The sequence below is a fragment of the Liolophura sinensis genome, chromosome 1, assembly GCF_032854445.1.
Source record: "Liolophura sinensis isolate JHLJ2023 chromosome 1, CUHK_Ljap_v2, whole genome shotgun sequence".
NCBI lineage: Eukaryota > Metazoa > Mollusca > Polyplacophora > Chitonida > Chitonidae > Liolophura > Liolophura sinensis.
Window position 1 is genome coordinate 5,027,137 of NC_088295.1, and position 22,916 is coordinate 5,050,052.

General features: G+C 45.5%; 2 protein-coding genes across 4 annotated transcripts in view; one reads left to right on the forward strand and one right to left on the reverse strand.

Moving 5' to 3' along the window:
• Positions 1-1,504: 1,504 nt before the first annotated feature.
• Positions 1,505-9,310, reverse strand: LOC135476644 (uncharacterized). 2 transcript variants are annotated; one of them, XM_064756746.1, is made up of 5 exons: positions 9,126-9,310; positions 6,575-6,784; positions 3,006-3,106; positions 2,518-2,688; positions 1,505-1,626 (listed from the first exon to the last, which is right to left on the reverse strand). In XM_064756746.1, exons 1-5 carry the CDS (start codon positions 9,253-9,255, stop codon positions 1,552-1,554), a joined length of 687 nt encoding a protein of 228 aa, XP_064612816.1. In that variant the 5' UTR covers positions 9,256-9,310; the 3' UTR covers positions 1,505-1,551. The 2 variants fall into 2 exon arrangements, with proteins under 2 accessions (XP_064612816.1, XP_064612824.1); XM_064756754.1 differs by lacking the exon at positions 9,126-9,310 and adding an exon at positions 8,720-8,743.
• Positions 6,816-22,916, forward strand: part of LOC135476631 (O-methyltransferase MdmC-like) — a 34,581-nt gene continuing 18,480 nt past the window's right edge. Inside the window, exons 1-2 of one of the 2 annotated variants that reach the window (XM_064756732.1) lie at positions 6,816-6,844; positions 9,160-9,264. The gene's annotated coding sequence lies outside the window, so the exon portion shown is untranslated. Of the gene's footprint in view, positions 6,845-9,159; positions 9,265-14,357; positions 14,483-22,916 lie in introns of those variants that run through there. The other variant, XM_064756724.1, reaches the window with a different exon arrangement.

The following is a 22,916-nucleotide window of genomic DNA, read 5'->3' on the forward strand; positions in this document are numbered from 1 at the left end:
GTGGTAACCACTGACAGAGCACCTGTAACTATTGCCTGTTGCATAATACAAATGATGTATTCAGTGTAATTGAAATGTAACCCTTGTATTCCATGGTTTCTGGTAGGACATTTCATTATTAATTGTGTAGATATACTTTTTTGGAGGAAAACTTCGAATCATGATAATTGGGACAGGAGCCATCCCAAAGGAAACGTTCCAGGCTGGTGTCCGTCACATGTACTAGAAACAAGGCACCTTGGTCAGGACTAGGTACAATGTGCCACACAGATGGAGGTCAGATAAATATGTACTGCACAACTGTGGAATGATATAATGGAAAGAGTCTCCTTCAGATGGAGAGTTAGAATCTTGTGTGATGGCAGTTTTGTGGAGAGGATCAAAAGACGAAGGATCTGGGATATGTGTACTCACGTAGAAATCACCTCTGTTCCACACAAAAGTCACTTTCCCAGTGACCACAGAAGGTTTCCCATAGCTAACAAACTCTGAGGCAAATGTGATGTACATGTATTGGTAATCAACCTGCATTTAGCAGGTTCACCTGAAGTTTTCAAGCTAAGGGAAAAGCCCTTTGCCAGATTTGTCACTTGACACCTTTCCCCATTGTATTTTTGGTATATGCTGTTCAATAAGAACATATGTAGCAAATTAGAGGAGGGGGGTTGTTACTTTTAATTATTGACATCAATTTTATGTTTTGTCTCAGATTTTTGTTGGAATGTTGGCTTTTTCATAGTTTAAGTTAAAACGCAAGCATTAATATTACATATACATTTGTGTATTATTAACGAAAAAATATCAAGAAATACTTATCTGGTGCATTTATACAATATTCATACCAAATACATATGCATGGCGTTTCTGCACTCTGGATTTGCGCACTTCAGGTTAACTTATTGTCTGTACCATCATGTAATGGTGATATGTACTTGTACACTATAGCAGTGCATAATAAAGTTACATATGTATTTCTGTACAATTCCATCAGATATGATGTCTAGCGTCCGATGTCCAGCATCCAGATCTGATGTCCAATATCCAGATCTAATGTCCGATATTCAGGTCTGATGTCCGATATCCAGATCTGACGGTATCCAGGTCTGACCGCCAGTGTCCAGGTCAGACGTTCGCCGTCTAATAACCTGATTTCACCTATAAGATATGACTTTTTCACCTGATTTTGAAGTTTACCACCCATTTGTGACGATTAGTAGCCTGATTTCAGTGAGTTGACGTTTAACGCCCAGAGCTAAAATTCATCTCATGGATTTTACTTGAAGCAATCATATCTGATATTTAATATGCCCATTTGACCTTCCACACCCAGTTTAGATGTACACCCATTTGTTCTGAATTTCAGCCGAAAACCCAAATTTCGACATTTCTACGTCGATTAAAACTAGGGTATGTATTCTCTATATATGTTTGGAATAAAGGTAGCCTGAATCTTGAGAAACAAGAAAGGTAAATTCGACCGTAACTTACACAAGGCGTTATATTTGCAATCGGGAAAACAACAAATAATATCAAAGCTTTTACTTTTACGTCCTAAGGTTTTACCCCTCCGTCTACGTCTATTTTCCTTCGGATCAGCATAAGCCCGTCACGTACCGGCAAGATAACCTGGCGGAGAGATGGGGAAATACCGGGTGAACATAAACATATATAAGAGTATATGGCACGTGGTCTCAATAGAATGGCGGCTAACAACACGGGTCCGGTCGGGGAATTGCCTATCGTATATTGTCACTAAAGTCTCGAGAACAATGTACGCAGAGTATGAACTCCGGGTACATATGTAATTCCCTTTCAAGGCTGGAATAGACGAAAATCTAGTAGAAACTAGATTTATTTATTTATTTGAATTTGGTTTTACGCCGTACTCAAGAATATTTCACTTATATGACGGCGGCCAGCATTAATGTGGGTGGAAACCGGGCAGAACCCGGGGGAAAACCCACGACCATCCGCAAGTTGCTGCAAGACCTTCCCACTTACGGCCAGAGAGGAAGCCAGCATGAGCTGGACTTGAACTCACAGCGACCGCAGTGATGAGAGGCTCCTGGGTCATTACGCTGCACTAGCGTGCTAACCAACTGAGCCACGGTGGCCCCGTGGTAGAAACTAGAGTGAGCATTTTTTCGCTTTTCCTTCCGTGCATATCCATTTCTTTTCAAGCGCAAAATGACATCGATCGAAAATGAACAATCGACTCTACAGGTTTCACCCAGCTGAATTTATGGGGGTAGGTTTCTCATTACGAAGACTGTGTTTGCATATCCTGCAAACGTAGGTGATTATATGGTGTTAAACACAAAGGTTATGTTCATTTTGGGCGCCTCTATTTTATTTCATAGTGACTATTATTTGATTGGTTTGATGTTACATTCCGTACTCAAGATATTTTACTTATACAACGGCGGCCAGCCGTAAAATGAAACAGAGCGGAACTGATCCGAACGAACTTATCGAAATAGACCGAGCGTTGCGGATAAACCATGTATGTTTACGCACCCGGTACACTCTGTCATCGTCAGCCACCAGTTGGTTGAACTCTGGAATGGCGTGAGCATCCACCATGGTTTCGTCTCTCTCCTCACGTACCAAGTAAGCGTTTCCATTCCACAGCGTGTTGTCCACACAGATTGTACCCCCCTCTGCTAACAGGTTTTTGTCCAGTAAACACTAAAAAAACGGAAGTTAAATCGAAACATAAGCAGCATAATACAGATAGTCGACAACATTGATTGTTTTAAAAAACATGCAAGGCCTTTAAATAACGTCTTAGCTGTTTACAGGTTTTGAGACTTAAATGGCAAATGATTTATTCAATGCTGTAAATCAATATCTTAGACTGGAACGACTCCCTCCGCTTCTTACTGATTTCGTTCCAATATTTAAAACGTCAAAGAGACACTAAATATAGAAGAGATACACCTGATCATTTGCGCTACTTTTAACGTGCTTAATGACCATATCACTACGCCAGAGAGTCGACCTGCCTTAAAATAGTTGCCATAGTTGGATTTATCAGCGTCAATAAAAACAAAGTCAAACTGTTTCCCTTCCTCGTGTAATGTCTGCATAGTATCAAGAGCTGGGCCTGGAACAAAACAGAATTGAAAATCTGGCTTAAAATGATGATATAGATTAGCCGACACGTACATTTGAAAGTGAGCGAATGGTTATGGGGATATGTTTGTTTGATTTGTTTGTTTGATTTTTTTGTTTGATTGGTGTTTTACGCCGTACTCAAGAATATTTCACTTATACGACGGCCGCCAGCATTATGACGGGAGGAAACCGGGCAGAGCCCGAAGGATACCCACGACCATCCGCAGGTTGCTGGAAGACCTTCTCACGTACGACGGGACAGGAAGCCAGCATGAGCTGGACTTGAATTCACAGCGACCACAACTGAGTCACGAAGGCCCCTATGGGGATATGTATGGAAGCCGATAGAGGACATCTCGCTACCTCGACATTTCTAATATAGGGCGAGGTAACGAGGTAGCAAAACGAGCTAGCGATGCACGCAGGTCGGGATGTGTATGTGATTTTTTTTGCGCTTGGACAGGAGTTTGTTGGGGTACATATGGAGATCACTTTTCCTTCCGTCATTGTCCGTACTATTAATCTTGACTACGACATATTTTAGTACCGGTTGGTGGTAAGGGTCTGAAATTTGATTTATTCCTTATTTAAATAAAAGATCTGGTGTGGTAAGGCTGGGATCGATCCCAGTGCAAGAAACTGTGCACCTCAAGAAGCGAAACTGGCTATACCTGTGGGTGAAAACTGCAGACACACTGGTAAGGCCACTTCCTTTTTCAGTTCTGTTTTATTCTTCTGTTCCTGTTATTTGGCAAACACGAGGCTCATAAGCCTCCAAACATACACAGAAGAGACGTATGTCATAAAATCGAAAAAATAGTAGCCTACTCCAGTCACACTGAAATATCCTTTTTGTTTAATTAGACACTGCTGATAGAGGAAAATCACCCTACCACAAATGCAACTTTCTGAATAATTCTTGAGCACGCAGTTAGGCACCAATCTATTAAATAAATATATACCAAGAGTAATTTTCAGCCTTATATCTCTGCTAAGCATAACGTGTTAGCTTAGATAGATGATTTCGTTACAAATTTAGTTGCCACACGTCACATAATACCACCTTAACAATTATCCATTCTAATTCATGATAACTCTTATTTAATGCAGGACGGCCTTTATCTTCATTCACGCAGAGTATGTTTCAAAACGAGAAAGACCAACAAAGCTTCGAACTCTTCCTTGAGATGCAGCCTGTTCTCCGCAACGACTTGGTTAATTCACTGTACTATGAAGTATGCCTTATAGACGATGGCAGAAATACGAATTTTAATCTTGCCAAAATACAACAAAATCGATCACATTATAAAGTTTATGTTTTACATATGGAGAAAAACGAAACTTTGACAGCACGTAGAAATACACAAATAAGTTTCAGTAGTGATATGTTTCTGGTTAACGACGATCTTCATACTGAAAATTAAAGACACAGTGCCTCGCTTGAACGAAAATTTGGCGTTTTTGAGCGAGAGTGCAATTTAGCCGGGTTATTACAGAACAGTCATCTCTTTTGTGGTCATATAATCTGTATGAGTGCTTGGACCAAGTCGTATATTTCTGATTTGGAAAATTACACAGCTGTGCTGGGATTTTGAAATTTCCGCTTTCTTATCGTACCTCTCTAGGGGCAGATTCTCCGCCTTACCCTACCAGCTCATTTATTTATTTATTTACTCAATTGTTGCTTTACGCCGCACTCAAGAATATTTCACTTATACCACGGAAGAACTCACCCCAAGAACACAATTTAGACGTGGTGTATGCCTCAACCTGACACTAAAGAAATTATAATAACTGCTCCCCACCTCGCTACCTCGCTCGTTGTAAAGGTCGAGGTAGAGTGGTAGGGAGATTATATTAATCTCGCATCGCTACCTGGCTGCCTCGTATCTCTACCTCGCTGTCTCGTACCGTTACCTCGCTTCGCTACCTCGTTATCTCGCTGCCTTGCCCTGTATTGGAAAGGTCGAGGTAGCCATATGTCATCTATCGGCCTGAAGCTAAATTCACTGAGATAAATTTATGTACCGCAGCCTGGGCACCGTGTATGTTTGCACCACATGACATCGCTGGTTATGTTGAGTCTTTTAAGGTGACGAAGTGGCTGCTTACTGTATAGGCGAGGACCGACAGTTTTCTGTGACATATCGCTTTACCCATATCAAACAAGCTGTACTTCTTGCAAATAGCAATGTGAATACAGGCTGCATATTGTACTTGCCTAAAGCAATGTAAACATGCTGCATGCTGTACTTTTTGCAAACAGCAATGTGAATACTTTGTTTGAAAGAATATTTCACTCATACGACGGCGGCCAGCATTATGGTGGGTGGAAACCGGGCAGAGCCCGGGCGAAGCCCACGATCATCCGCAGGTTGCTTGAAGACCTTCCCACTTACGGCCGCAGAGGAAGCCAGCATGAGCTGGCTCACAGTAACCGCATTGGTGAGAGGCTCCTGGGCCATTACGCTGCGCTAGCGCGCTAACCAACTGAGCCACAGGTTGCATGCTGTACTTCTTGCATACAGCAATGTGAATACAGGCTGCATATTGTACTTGTTGCCTAAAGCAATGTAAATGGGCTGCATGCTGTACTTGCTGTCTTCACCAATGTAAATACAGTTACCAAAGATTGCTTTGATTGGCAATATACCTTTGCAAGTATTGCAACATGCCAAAACTGTTGGGCCATGTATATCCTTACGACAATTTCGGAGTGATTTAGGTCCGCTAAACTTCAGTGGCCAACACGCGCATTACGATGGGCTATATACCAACCCTTGCGAAAACTTCGACTGACAACAAGCCCACTTTCACAAATCTGTGTTAATCCATTCGTCGTGTATCATTTCTCGAGTAAATCAGATCGCCTAGCTTTCCAAAAAGTTCTTGGTTTCACAAACATTCCGCACACCACAGCATTATTGAATGTTGGCTATGTAAACAGCGTGGGGACATGACAGGTTGAAAACTGGGGGCACCTGTTGTATAGATGATCTGACTGCCTTAGCCAAAGCTGCACTTTTGTGAATGTTTCAAGTGTAGTATTACAACATGTAGACAGCGAATGTCAGCAGAGTGGATTTATGTATGTATGCTTGGACTTTTTACGCCGTACTTTTTTTCAGTCATGTGATGACAAGGGGTCATTAGGTGTGCGTACATATCCTGTGTCTTTTGGTGACAGAGTGAGTCCATGCTGCCGAAGTGCTCTCGATACTGAAGTGCCATGCCGAAAACATTAGACATGACACCACACCCAGATACATTGTACTGACACCAAGGCAAACAGTAATGTTTTGTATGACCCGGCCAGAAAAGGAGATGTGGAAGAAGACAGGCTTAGCTTACAAGTCTAAAGGGCGTACCCGTTAAAGGTGTACAAGACGTTTCAATAAACTGCTCACGGTTAGATTATTCGCGAAACATGCAGAGAATCTCGTTGAAGAGATCTTACCTATTTTTATGGATATCTTGTTTCCGTGAGGGCTTTTGTCGAAGAATTTCCGGATGACGCCTTCTAGTGCGGGATTGATCTCACACGTGGTCACTGTTCCTTGACAGGGCAGAGCTTCCGCCATGGCGAGGGCAGCACATCCGGTGAACATCCCGATCTCCAGAACCCGGGTAGCTTTACTCATGCTGACCAACAGTCTTAACACCTGAGCTGAAGACACACAGACAAAAACCTATGTACAGACGACAAAACCTGGGTTTTAGAATGAAGGTACACTGAACGTTTTGTTCAATGAGGTAATACTGACCCCATTTCTGTAGTGAGGTAATACTGACCCTATTTATGTATTTATTTATTTATTTGATTGGTGTTTTACGCCGTACCCAAGACCCAATTGATGTAGTGAGGTAATATTGATAATATTTGTGTCGTGAGGTAATATTGATCTTATTTGTGTAGTGAGGTAATATTGATTTTATTTGTGTTGTGAGGTAACATTGATTTTATTTGTGTTGTGAGGTAATATTGATCCCATTTGTGTAGTGAGGGAATATTGATCTTATTTATGTAGTGAGGTAATAATACTGACCCTGTTTGTTCAATGGGGTAATACTGAGATAATACTAAGACCTATATTCATATAATATAGAGTCTACACCTACCCTCTCCATGTCAACATCACCTGTATTCATGTAATACACGGTCTACACCTACCCTCTTCATGTCAACGTCATCTATATTCATATAATACACGGTCTACACCTACCTCTTCATGTCAACATCACCTATATTCATGTAATACACGGTCTACACCTACCCTCTTCGTGTCAACATCACCTATATTCATATAATACACGGTCTACACCTACCCTCTTCGTGTCAACATCACCTATATTCATATAATACACGGTCTACACTTACCCTCTTCATGTCAACATCATCTATATTCATATAATACACGGTCTACACTTACCCTCTTCATGTCAACATCATCTATATTCATGTAATACACGGTCTACACTTACCCTCTTCATGACCAGTCAACATCACCTATATTCATATAATACACGGTCTACACCTACCCTCTTCGTGTCAACATCACCTATATTCATATAATACACGGTCTACACTTACCCTCTTCATAGCCAGTCAACATCACCTATATTCATGTAATACACGGTCTACACTTACCCTCTTCATGTCAACATCATCTATATTCATATAATACACGGTCTACACTTACCCTCTTCATGTCAACATCATCTATATTCATGTAATACACGGTCTACACTTACCCTCTTCATGTCAACATCATCTATATTCATATAATACACGGTCTACACCTCCCTCTTCATGTCAACATCATCTATATTCATATAATACACGGTCTACACTTACCCTCTCCATGGCAACATCACCTATATTCATATAATACACGGTCTACACCTCCCTCTTCATGTCAACATCATCTATATTCATGTAATACACGGTCTACACTTACCCTCTTCATGGCCAGTCAACATCACCTATATTCATATAATACACGGTCTACACTTACCCTCTTCATGGCCAGTCAACATCACCTATATTCATGTAATACACGGTCTACACTTACCCTCTTCATGTCAACATCATCTATATTCATATAATACACGGTCTACACCTCCCTCTTCATGTCAACATCATCTATATTCATATAATACACGGTCTACACTTACCCTCTTCATGGCAACATCACCTATATTCATATAATACACGGTCTACACCTCCCTCTTCATGTCAACATCATCTATATTCATGTAATACACGGTCTACACTTACCCTCTTCATGGCCAGTCAACATCACCTATATTCATGTAATACACGGTCTACACCTCCCTCTTCATGTCAACATCATCTATATTCATGTAATACACGGTCTACACTTACCCTCTTCATGGCCAGTCAACATCACCTATATTCATGTAATACACGGTCTACACCTCCCTCTTCATGTCAACATCATCTATATTCATGTAATACACGGTCTACACTTACCCTCTTCATGGCCAGTCAACATCACCTATATTCATGTAATACACGGTCTACACCTCCCTCTTCATGTCAACATCATCTATATTCATGTAATACACGGTCTACACTTACCCTCTTCATGGCCAGTCAACATCATTTTTTCCAGCCTACGAAAGGTGGGCTTGTCAACGTCATCTATATTCATATAATACACGGTCTACACCTACCTCTTCATGTCAACATCACCTATACTCATGTAATACACGGTCTACACCTACCCTCTTCGTGTCAACATCATCTATATTCATATAATACACGGTCTACACTTACCCTCTTCATGGCAACATCACCTATATTCATGTAATACACGGTCTACACCTACCCTCTTCGTGTCAACATCATCTATATTCATGTAATACACGGTCTACACCTACCCTCTTCGTGTCAACATCATCTATATTCATATAATACACGGTCTACACCCACCCTCTTCATGTCAACATCATCTATATTCATATAATACACGGTCTACACTTACCCTCTTCATGGCCAGTCAACATCATTTTTTCCAGCCTACGAAAGGTGGAATTTTTGGAGAACTCATTCCAGTCTGTCGAGTTCGTGAACTGGATGATGGCGTCCACATGAGACGAGACCGGAGATGCCATATCTTCCAGGTACTTTAAATAGTCTATTATTAGTTTGATGATGCGCTCCGTTGATTTGGTGAGATCTGGAGACACTGACTGGTCGGATGCCGCCAGATCCTTGGCACGAACCGCCTCATCATAGATGGCCTTTATCGCACATGACTCCATGTCTACACAACTGCAAAGGTGTGGGGGGAGATATACAGATACACACATATCAACAGGTCGTATAGACGATGCACTAAGCTGTACATACATATGAAACCGGATTGCCCGGTTGTGTCTTGTACAATTAAGTTACTGACTTTCCTTCGAATGTCCAGACCTTCAACGAACGTTAATTGTCACCATGTCCGCACAAGCAGTGAAAGCAGGGGAAACTACAAATCCCGTGTCACGGCCGGGTTTGAACCCGCACTTGGCCCGTCCTGATCCAATTGAAAGGAAAACGCTCTAACCACTAGGCGATTGCCCGCTCCCAGTCGAGGACTACCACAAACTAAGAAACAATCGCCTTGACAAATATTATCCACATTTATTTATATTACTAACACAGTAGATTAAATGGCAACAGTGGAATAAATTCCCCGGGCAGAGATTAACTGTTTGCACATGTATGTAAAATGCTTAAGTATACGTGTGTGTGCAAGTATTACCTGACCTGGAGTGCCTGGATGGTGAAGACATACGTGTGTAGTTCTTTTAAATATCTGGTATACAATAACATGGCTCCTTGATAAAACAACAGTAACACGATGAAACAAAATTAAAACAAATCATATACGAAGCCTTCTACTCTGCACCGTCACACCATTACGTGCTACAGTAAGCGGTTTCCGTATAGCCTTTTCATTGATAATATTTCGCGGGGTACATTCTAAGACAACATTCTTAGTGTGCAGCCGCATTCGTTAGGGGTACATACAGCAAATGCAGGTTTATAGTGCTGTTAACAGGCCATGTAGTTAGACAAGAAGGTAATTATACAATCCTGGTGGCTATCACCAATACATTACCTGTCACTCTGGAGATTATAATCATGAGATTACCTGTCACTATGGTGACTGTCGTCAATAAATTACCTTTCACTCTGGTGACTATCATCATTAGATTCCCTGTCACTCTGATGGTTTCATCATTAGATTCCCTTTCACTCTGGTGACTATCATCATTAGATTCCCTGTCACTCTGATGGCTTTCATCATTAGATTACCTGTGCCTCGAGTGACTATCATCAACAGATTACCTGTCACTCTGATGACTTTTCATCAATAGATTACATCGTCACTCAGACTATCATCATTAGATTACCTGTAACTCTGGTGACTGTCTTCAATAAATTACTCTTGTGACTATCATTAGATTACCTGTCACTCTGGTGACTGTCATCAGTAGATTACCTGTCACTCTGGTGGCTATCGTCATTAGATTAGCTGTCATTCGGGTGACAAACATCAATAGATTACCTGTCACGCTGGTGGCTATCATCCATAGAAGACTTGTCACTGGTGACTATCATCATTAAATTACCTGTCACTATGGTGACTATTATCGCTTTATTATCTGTCACTTTGGGGACCACCAGCATTAGGTTATCTGTCACTCTTATCCTCACCAGATGACTTTGTCACTCTGGTGGCTAGTATCAATAGATGACTTGTCACTCTGGTGACTATCATCATTAGATTACCTGTCACTATGGTGGCTATTATCATGAGATTACCTGTCACTCTGGTGGCTATCATCAATAGATGACTTGTCACTCTGGTGACTAAAATGAATAGATTACCTGTTAATGTGGTGACTATCATCAAAAGATTACCGGGTGGGGAAGCGGGTGGGAGGGGGTCCTCCGTGGATCAGTTGGTTACGGAGCTGGCGCAGCGTAATGACCCATGAGCCTCTCACCAATACGGTCGCTTGAGTTGAAGTCCAGCTCATGCTGGTAAGATCCTGGAGCAACCTGCTGATCGTCGTGGGTTTCCCCCTGGCTGTGCCCGGTTTCCTCCCCCACCATAATGCTAGCCGCCGTCGTCTAAATGAAACATTCTTGAGTACGGCGTAAAACACCAATCAAACAAATAAATAAATAAATAGATTACCCTTCACTTTGGTTACTATCATTAAAGGGGAAAAAAACTTTAAAAAAAGAAACTATAAGCTGAAAGGAGGCCATTTTTTTACCAACTTGAGGTGCATGTCAGAATTTTTATGGCATGCACCTGCGAGGAAATGCATACTTTTATCAATGGTATTTGTTTGATATTTAAATTTTCTTCTCCTTTAAGAGAATAAGACAATGATCTGTTTTATGAGAGGAAGAAATTCGATCGAAGTACCTGAGTAAACAACTCATATGTACCACTAGCAGTGACGTAACTGATAACCCTCTTCAGTGTGTGACACATACGTGCTTAGCCATTAAAGCGAGCTCATTTATGTGTATGGTGGAAGGCAAGGGACCTCAAACTTCATGGAAGACGACATGACACGGCGGTGGGTTATCAAGTATTCAGTCCGAGGATGGGATTGAACCATCACCTGGCTCCTGTGACTGAGCGCTTGGAGAGTAAGCACCCCGTCTTGCAGTATGGTTTCTGTGCTATATCCATTATCTTGGACAAGCCTGTAGCTCTGTAAGTCGTCATGTGTCTGTCCGTGTGTCTGTCAATCGGTCTCATTTTTGTATACAGCATCCTATATTTTAACATTGGCCGTTCTCTTAACGAGGACATGAGTGCAATACAACATGGATTTTTTGCGGAATGCCGCAGCTAAGGAGAATTTGCGCTTGTTTAATTGTATCATGGACGTTTTAGGACAGGTACGTGAACCAGGGTAAGAGCTATGAGACAATTACCATATTGTGAGGGACACACCTGGGGAGTCACGTTATCAGCTCCTAGCCTTCGAGCTGATGCCTTGCTGCACAGCTCTGGCCTACAGCCGGATCAAACACGTCCGCTGTTCCAGCCAAAACAGAGCCGTAAGTTGTTATGTTATAAAGACGTAAGATCTGAGTCGATCAAACCGACTGGTGATCTCGGTCCTACCTTGTTGGACCCGGGTTACAGATGAAGCAGCTAGCCGTGTCTTGTGCAGTCAATCCTGATCTCCCCACTGTATCTGCTCTGAGGTCACCCCGGCAAGAGCATGGAGAATCGAGGTCAGGTCAACCCACACCTGGTGTCCCGATCATGTGAGCACCGCACAGGTGTGGACAGGCCACATTAAAGTATGACTGACGACAGACAAACACAGTGTTCATGTAACGTGGAGATTATATCATAGTATTGATATTATATCATAGATACCATCCTCAGCTGCAAACCGTTTCGGTATTTATTCTGTAAATTTGAAGATTTTTTACATACATGTACATACATGCTGCATGTACAACTTCAACGATTTCAAACATGTACAAATTGTAAACTGCAACTATGAGGCATACTAGAATATACCAATATTAACACATATGTACAAGAGAACTAGACATTTGTACCATTGTTTTGCAGATATGCATAAACAAGTAGGGAATAAATAACAAAAATGGTTTGTCACAGTCCCCTGGTGTAACGTCGCGTTATCTAACGAATAATGATTACATCGTGCATTAGAGCTAGCTCATCCAAATGCTATCTTATCAGCGGTGATCGGCATGCTTATTTTCAGTGCGTGTCCGTTATGTTTGTGTCTGCGTGTGTGAGAGTCTGGTGCATGAATTGTAACATTAATGTTACAATATACATATATTTTGGAGGGTGAAACAGGCTGCATTGTCTGCGAAAATCAATTCCAATTAAAAGAAAATCGTGGTCGTAAATGTCACATTTAGCAAATAAATGATAACTAACAAACGACATACTGACACGAAGAGGAGACCTGTTCACCACCTCGTTGTCATATGGGGCTATTCAACATACAACAATCACGTAGTCGTACTAAACCAGACGAATGGTTTGTAAAAGTTGACCAAAGGCTGTGACCATAAATATAGGCATCACATTATTCATTTGAACACTATACAGATATGCACAATATGTTAGAGAAAGACAACAACATGTATAGTATCTGCACAAGTGACGCTGACACCTGATTAACAATGTATTAACGTACCGAGCAGATCTGCTTGGAGGCGGCTACATGTACATGTGTAGTGGTCTCCAACGGCCCTAAGACTGCACGAACGGCCATACACGAACGCCGTGGATATTTTATCGTCATCAAGGCTCTTGGAAGTCTAGAAATCATGGGATGTATCAAACATATATGGAATACACACTGCAGATCACGGAAGAATAACGCATGTACACAGGTGATCAGGTTGTCAGGAAAGGCTTTCAACGCTCCAGGGACACAAATCGCAACAGTTTTCTCTCTATAGCAAAATGTTATTGTGTTTTATTTATGTATTTGATTGAAGTTTTACACCGCACAAGAATATGGGCTATGGATACCTATATTCCACCTGCCTAGAGTGATATCATCTCAGCAGACAGACCATACACTACTGACACCTCTGCCCATAGCTGTCAATGTCTATTGTTTAGTTGATGTATGTTTCGTCTATTGTAGGCTTCATCTACTGTTCAATTGCTTAAAGAACAATGTAACTCTCTCTTGTCAATCTGTTGTTTGTTTCCTCTTTGGCCATATCTTGAGATCAACAACTTTGCCTCTCTTTAAATACCCATTGTTGTAACCAGTTGATCATTATGCTTGATAACGGTATTAGTACCTATACCCAAACGTCGCTCATTGGCTGAAGAGATGTTGTAATCCATGTATTCGTTTTGTTGCACAAGAATATGATGTTAGTGTACACCCGTATTATAGACGCATTTTAATGAAAGCATGGAAACAAAGATTCATTCCAAAACATATTGATCAGCACGTGGCAAGTAACATAACTGGACCGAACTAGTTACCTCGCATGCATGGCCTACTCAGTTCCAGTATTAAAATGACATGCAGGCACGGTACACCCGTCAAACAATCCAACCAACGCTCCCCACTCCCCCTCCCCCACTCCCACCCCCACAACGGCAGAGATTTGTGATCAGAGCTCTCAACTCAAACTTCGTTCTGTGATGACGGACTACCACGTGACACCACATAGATAGGTCTGATATATATAGTGAAACAGCAGCGCAGGGCTATAAGTATGTCAGAACGGCGACTGCTTAGAGTGTAGATAGTGAAGTGACCGTTTGGGGAATTGGCGCTTAAGCTCTACACTTTCACGGTAAGTTACATTTAGTGCCTGTTTAGGAATGCCTAAGTTAATGGATCGTGCAGGAATACAGCGTGTGTGTATGTTAGTCTTCGTGGCAGCTCATGTATTGTTATTCTTGTTGAGATAATTAGTGTGGTACTGGGGGCGTACATTTCTACTTACACCATAATCTCACACCATTTACGCACGGGATAAAACGGGCCCAAGAACAGTGTGGGTCTATGCTCTAAAGTAGAGATATACCTACTGCCTCCGTGGAGTTTACATCTCCAATATACCTAGAGGCCATACTTTTTATAGCAGCGACGGCAAAAGCACGGCCCGTGCATTATACAACCTGATACCAGATGACTATTTTCGCCTTATGTGAACAACTCCACGTGATGGCAAACGCACCGAACTGTTGAGCAGTGCGCTATTTATGCTCAAGCTGAACCATAGCAATTTAAATATATTTACACACTTAACACTTGATTTTGTATAACAGAATTCAGAGGGGATACAAGTATAGGCCTAGCTATCGTGTGTTCTTCATTGTGCTCTCGACGCTGGATGACCCAAGACATAAGCTGATATACAAGATATTTTACAATATCCAGTCGATTAGACTGCAGTGACATCTTGATGCTTATATGCCGTACGAAGAGCGGTGATTTGCTTTGTCTTTAACTCTACAGAAAAGCCACCGCTTGCCTTGGCATACACAATTACTTCTTCATTCGCCATTTTGAATAACTTACTATTCACTCGCTAATATGTGAGTAAATAGTTCATTTTTATTTTGGATGTTTTTGATTAATTCAGATGTAGACAGTTGCTTCATTTTTATACAATTGGTACCGATCTAGATTCAAGGAATGTTAAAATACTAATTAAATATCTTATATTCCTCTGTCAAGAATTATCCCTAAATTTTGGGGGAAATAACTGCTCTTATGGCGCCCACCTTGTCTCGGTTCCGTATGATCACATAGAAAGGGGCCTGATCTGGAATGATATGCTCTGTGATTTCGGCACACTGTAGACGTAGATCTTCAAACATTCCGAGCTGAAAATGAGATATAGCTGCTCACCATGCATGGTAACTTCCATGTTCATTTATGTATTGATTTGGTGGTTTACGCCGAACTTAAGAATGTTTCCTTTAAACGACGGCGGCCCGCATTATGGTGGGAAGCCTTTCACATCCCAGGGGAAAGTTGAATTCACAGTGACAGCATTGGTTAGAGGCTCCTGACTCATTGTGCCGCGCCTGCACGCTAGCACCTCGTCCACGGAGGCTCTGATGACCTCCATCAGGGATACTAACCAGAGGAACTACGGTTCTTTCATAAACAGATAGAACGTTAATATCTCTTCAGTTAAAGGCACGAGAGATCAGAAATTACAGTGTCATTTATAATCACCTATCTGTACCACTTGTGTGGCAGTACTTTATTCTGCCAATGCACAAGTTCGGCACTCACGTCCAACTCTTCGAATTGCGTTCTAAGCGCCCCCCCCCCCTTGGGGCCCTCCCCAGAAAAAATAGAGGCCCCCAGCCCCCCAGCGGAGGGTCTGGCGGCTATCGAAATTTCTTATTAGGTATACAGCGCATACAATGAATCATCATCATCATGGGATCTCCCGCTCAGGCGGCGCAGGCGCTGGAAACGACCAGCCCACCGTCCGCGGACGGCGGGCCTCTTTGGGCGAAGTTAGTCGGCACGGTGCAAGACTTGCGAAGCTACAAAGAAGTCACCCACAGCATGTTTGAAGACGGCCGCGTGCACGCGGGCCGGCTGCTCGTTCTGAAGCTATTCACCAACGACGTGTGCGCTTCGGTGGAGCACCTCGAGCCCATCCGGCAGTATTATGAAAACCGGCTGCTGCCCGAGCTAATGAGGCAACAACCCTACCCACTGGGCCCTCCCCAGAACAAATAGAGGCCCCCAGCCCCTTCTCGTGTCGCAGTTAGACATATCGGTCTTTCGGTCTATCCCCCCGCCGAAACACGTACCAGAACGGCCAACCAGAACGACAAAACAGACATGGCGTCTAATAATGTCACCTTCGACTGCGCTGAGCTCATCGCCGCTTGCGAGGCCGCCAAGGCCTCCGGCAAGCCGCTTCCGACGGTCTTCTCGATTGAAACCTCCGCCCGCCCGGGCCCCCACGGTACGAAGAACATGGGGCTCCACGCCGCCACCCCTGGCAAGAAGGGGCGGCTGATGGCGCGAGTTCTCAAGGAGAAGCACCTCTGCCAAATCCCCATTCTCGACGACGTCGAAGCCTCCCGCATCAACGCGGAGCGCGGCGGCAAGTACGGGGGCGTGAAGAAGCGCGAACGCCACCCTACCCTCAGTGTACAGCTATACAAGCACCGCGTCGAGACAGACGACCAAGGCGGCTCCAAAGGAGCCCTGCCCGGCGGGGACCAGAAGTCCGAGTACTTCCACGTCTGCCAGTTCGTCGATGAATTCTTCAACGCGACGATGAAGGAACGCCTAACCGACAAGACCATCATCCTCCGGGATGCTCGCCGCAAGGACTACCCGCCCGGCGTGGTCGTCGTGCCCAACACCACGATTGTCCCGCTCTTCCAGACCCACGTGTCGATGGAGGCAAAGAGGGATCCCGGTACTGAGCTGGCAAATCCGATCTGCCGCACGAACATGAAGTTCGACAAGGACACGGGCCTCCCCAAAAAGGCCACATTCTTCGACTACGCGAAGGCCCACCGCGACGCCAAGACTGGCAAGCGCACCTATGAGCCTCTAACCTTTGACGGCCACCCGGTGACGGCGCACAATGTCCACCTGATCCGCTCTCACTCTGTCTTCAGCGGCATTGTCAATATGAACGCTGTCTGCGCCTCGAACATGGGCCTCTCCATTCCCTCAGAGATGGAGGTGGTCGTCGTGGAGCCGCCCGCCAGCCACAGTATCACGGTCCACGACGTCTTCGAGGGAGACGAGCTCGACGACGGCGACACCGCGGTCCCGCCCGCCAGCCGCCGTACCACCAAGGGGGGCCGCTAGCGCAAAAAATCCGGAGCCCGCCGTTAGGGTGGTGATTAATTGGTAACAGGGGAGCTATAAATCAGGCCTTTTTGGACCATGGGTTCGAGCCCAACACTGGGCACCTCCCCAGAACATCAATCGGAAAGAGCGTTTTTCAGCTCTTGCCGAGCTACTTTTCGGCCGCGATCTATAAGCTGTTTTTTCGTGCTTTCATCGATCTCTACGGCGTTGAATGCCTTACGAGACTTAGCGCGTATCTCCTGCTTCAGATCAGAGTAGTTCTTGAGCTCCTGAACGACTTGCTTGAACTCTACGTCCGAAATAACACCATCAGATAATGCCGTAGATACCTGCGCACGGATGCTGTTAAATTTGGCCGCAGCCAACAGCCGTATATCGTTATGTTTCTTGGCCTTTGCGTGAAGTCGGCGGCTAACGAATTTTCCGGCGATATTTAAGACACCGCAAGCTAGGGCCGCAGCTTCCATGGCCAAGACAGCAGGGACTGCAATTATTGTTGTGAGTAGTCCCACGCCTGCAACCCCTAGTCCCAAACCGGCCCTGAGCATGGCCGAATCAAGGGCCTCGGCGGCTAAGACACCGCGCCGGTACTTTTTGTACAAGGCCCGACGGAGATCTCGCTCAGATTCAAGCTGATTCTGTATTTCGCTGATATACTGCAGACGATGGGCGTGCGCCACGCTCTCCGGCGGCGCGGTCGGGGCCAAGGGGTTTTCAACCATAATCGTCGGCAAGGAGTCTTCATCCGTGATCGTCGGGTACAGTCGCCCCATATTGTCCGTCCTACGAATCATTAACGTCGGTTAGCTCTAAATTGTCATCGGGGCTACTAACACGAAAGCGGCGAAGTCTTATACCGGACTCTAGATTACCTCGAAATTTGAAGTCTCCGCCATGCCGATTCGTGTACCCTCGAGACAGCTCTTGATGATTGGTATCACCTGGGCCTGTATTTTGATCATAATTCTGAGCTCCTTTCCATCGTGATTTGCAGGCCACTTTAGCTTCACCCAGTAATCAAGCTGGTAGTGCTACGAGAGGCCGTGCCAAGTATGATGTCGAAGATAAGTATAGATCCAGGGTTTTCTAGTAGTGTGTCATTAAAATAGGTTTGCGCGGTAAGACGCACGGTCTCTACACCCGGCGTCGCAGTTAGTGTAAAGTAACCTCCTCCTTCCATAGCTATATGACAGGGGCTGGTTGGTGCGTACGACACGAAAGAGGCTCCAGAGTTGAAAACTTTTTTCACCTCGGCCCCGGTGGTCTGGACCGACATCAGGGTCACCTTCACATCTATCAACCAATCGGGGTCCCGAGCTCTGGTAAGAACAAAGCGGTCTTCAAGGCGAATTAATGAGAGTTTTTGTTCTTCAATCACCTCAGACGGCGACCTGCGCTCTTGCTCTGCAGAGGATGAGACATCTTCAAGGGAAGCAAAACGTGGCAGGTTCTGCTTGCACCCCCGTAATCTTTTTGCGGCTGTACTTGCCACTTTGAAACTGGAAGGCGTAGATTTTACCTTTCTGGCCTTGAAGTTCGAACTCCGACACATCTGCCAAGTCGCTTAAAGTCAGACACGCAGACCTGGGACCGGCTGCGTCCACCATACTCATTGTATTTCTAGGGTAGCACTGAGGTACCCTACATTCATATACTTGCCGTCTTTGTCTAAAAGCGCCACGGTCAAGTGCGTTATATAGTAGGCGCGCAAGGTTTTGTACTGTGGGTTGGGAAAAGAAACCGTCTTCCCACAGTCATCCCTTCACCAGTCAGGGCGATGGCTTTAAGTAGTGTGGAACCGCCACCGAAATCTGAGGTTATTCTCACGTTTTCTGAGGTGCTAAGTTCATCTAAATGCACGAAGACTTCTTTGTGTGAGACCAACTTAGGTAGGTTTTCACCCCCCACAGTCCCCTCTATAGGCATATTCCCGTTGGAGAACCCTAAGATGGGGGCAAGCTTTCGGAGTATTATGAAGGTATTTCTAGGGAGGGTAAGGACTAGGCGGCCCGTGGCTTCATTCAATCCCAGAGAAACCCCATGCGGGCGGAATATATCCTTGTCCAAAGTACATACATTGTAGTAGCCCCTCGGCACTTCGATGCGTACTACTTCGCCGCCGCCAACTCCAAACAAGAAGCCCATTCCGGAGGGGATATTCACCCAGGCTGGGTAGAATGTTATCTCGCGAAGGGCGGTTTTAAGGCGGCCGTTGAGGTTGTTAAGGGCATGAGGCAGCGTGTGCTGTGCCCCATTTAGAATGTCAGTCAATGTGATGAACATTTTAGCCACGATGAACAGCGAGGTTTACAGGTTCAATAGAGAGGCCATTTACAAGGCCGGGGCATTTCATAGTATCTAAACCCATGCAGAGCAGCTCACGCGATTTGACATCTACATCGATGAAAAGAAGGCCTTTCCAGTTCAGTTCACAGATGTGTTGGCCAAGTACCGGCTGCCAAAGATAACCGACAATGAAATTGTTCGGGCCTGGAACACCAATCCTATGCAATTCTGGCAGAACCAAGTGAACTTAGCGGTCTGGTGCGCAACCACGGGCTGTGGCGTCTCTGCAAAAGACCATCTTCTCGCCCCAACGAATAAGGGCCCTGTACACGTTCCATGTGTATTACCAAGTTAGGCGGATCTTGGAAGAGATCCAGGCCCCCCTGCCGCAAGACAGAGCGTGAACGACATTCAAAAACCCCTACGACGAAAGGGCCTATGAGAGGATTTGTAGGGAGTTCCGCGTAGATGCGCACACAGACTGGAGGCGCGGGGGGGGGGGGGGAAATCACGGCCTCGGAGTGGCATATTACTATGTCACGAGAACGGGCTACCGCCCCATTGGCGATGGGACCTTCTATCCGAGCAGGATGTCGTTCTCTAGAAAGCCTACAGCGCTCCACGTCGACTACATCGAGCAGAACGCCGAGGAGGCTTGGGCGGCGTTCATTGTCGACACATCCCAAAGATTCACGCAGCCGGGCGTAGAGCGCCTAAACGATTCCATCCGGACATACGTGTGGGCTATTCTAGGCGCCCAAGTGCAAACAAGGGCGCGTATTCTAGGCACGGGCACATCCTTCGACGCGCAAAAACAGTTTGCCGCGAACGTTGAAGACGTTATTTCCTCTCCGATCGACCTTCCGTCTGCTATCAAACGCTACCAGGACGTGCTACAGTATGCCGGGAGCGCTGTAGACTTTGTGTATGGCATAGGCCTATATATGGCCCCCAGCGACATGCTTCTGCAGATCGGCCATGTGGCGAACTACAACAACAAAATTGTCATGGCCACAGAGGACCAGAAGCTAGGCGCCAATGAGGGTGTGAACGCTAAGGTGCCGCCCACTTTGCACAAGCGCGCACCTTTCCACGGGATCGCTAGCCCCAGTGTCGAGATCGCCATCCCAATTGCCGTGAGAATGGAGACCACGGTTATTCCCTGCTCCCGGAAGAGGGTGCGGACGCGCTCGGCCAGAGTGGTATCCTTGTGTAGGATGCGATCGACCGTTTGCTTGATGCGGCGTATTTGCGTGCGCAGGGTTTCGCCCGTTAAAGAGACTGCTTCGAGCCGGGCCACCCTCTCGTCCTCGAGATTCCTTATCCGGTCTTTGATCCGGCGCCGGAAGAATTCATCAGTGGCCTCCTCCAACTTCTGTTTTTGTTTTGCGATGTCCTTATCGAGACTTGACAGCTTGGCGAGGTTATTCGCGTGTTCGCCTTCCGAGGTTTGCAGTGCCTTGTCAAGCCCCAGAAGTTCTCGCATGGGAAGGGGAGGGTCGTTTATCGTTTCAAGAGCCCGCCCGACCTTACTATCCGTCAAGCTTGTTTCCAGTGTGTGGACAGCATCATCGGCCTTTTTCGCTGCTTGGTTTAAATCCTTCAGCTCCACGGTATCTGCCTCGGCGGCTGCGGCACCCAGTTCTGAACTCGCTGTCTCCAGGGCTGCGACTGCTGCCGGATGCAACGATGGCTGGATTGTCTTTCCAAAGCCCAGCCCCAGTCGAATAGCATCACCCCCTCCTTTTTGGTTGGCGATTGATGTGAGGACTCGCGGTCCACCTGTTCGGTTGTGGATGATTTTCACATCGCGGTAATCCTTGAGTCGCACTTTCCCTTCTTCGATAATCTCAAAATTCATGTAATAGCGTTTGAGACTTTTAGGGGGGAGGCCATACATCTCTTCCAAGTTTTTGTAATAATCATTAACGGCTTGCGCTAATATCCTTCCTTCTGGGGATTTGAGGAACTCATCATCAAAGCTTTGTTGCTCGGGAACATTATTACCTGCAAGGAGAGGGGTCCGCTCGTCGTCGATGTTGTTCTCCTCTCTGGCATCGTCTTGGGCGTTGTCCTCTCTGGCGTCGTACGCCTGGTTATCAAAGTCATAGTCTGCCATAATCCTCGTATTGAACATTGCAAGGTATGCCTTCAATACAACAATGGATGCATACGGACGCAGGCTAAACCCTTTCAGAACACTCCGTAAGTCTCGAGGGGTACAAGGTGTACGGCAGTCCTTGGTCGTCACCAACAACCCGAGTACGATCGACCAGAATGAACAACTCTTGGTCCGCTTCCCCAACCTCGGCGCAAATGACGTCATTGTGCCCGGTACCGTGCGCTTGGCCTTCTCGATCACGATCAATTCATCCGACCGGAACGCCACAGTGGTCGGGAATCTCGGACGCGCAGTAGTCAAGAAAACCACGATCAGAATCAGCGGGAATGAGGTAATGTCCATCGACTACTCTGATGTGTTTCATTGCTACGGCGACTTATGGCTGACCAAAAACGAACGGCGGAATGCGGCCTACCAAGGCATAGGCAGCGAAAACATGCTTAAACTTCGAATCCGAGCGGAGGACGCAAGTGACGACGATCCTGGGGAAAAAGCCATCGCTCGCGTCTTTGGCAGCCGGTTCCACATCCCGCTAGACTTTGAGCTTCTAGATAGCCACATGCCATTCTACCAGAGTGCCTTGGCCGACCGACTGGAGTACGAACTGACGTTCAACGATTACGGCCGGGTCATAAAGAAAACAGACGATGCCGACGCGACTTACACCATCGACAACATCAGTCTGGAGTTCGATATGGTCACCGAAGAGGAGCTCGCTAGACAGATCCGCACCCAGTTTGCCGGGGGCGTCTCCATACTGTATGATCGGTCCTCCGCCACCGAAAGTTTGTGAAGGACAAGTCTGATACTCTCTGGAACATAAACCTTAACACGCCCGCGAGAGCAATGAAGGGCATCCTCATGCTGTTCGAGACTAAAGGAACCCCGTGGGAGAGGAGGTCGGAATCCTTCTACAACCCGAAGATCACCAAAGTAGAAGTCACAATAGAAGGGGTCCCCAATCAGCTGTACAGCCAGGGCATGCGGGCGTACCAGCAATGGGGCGAGGTCC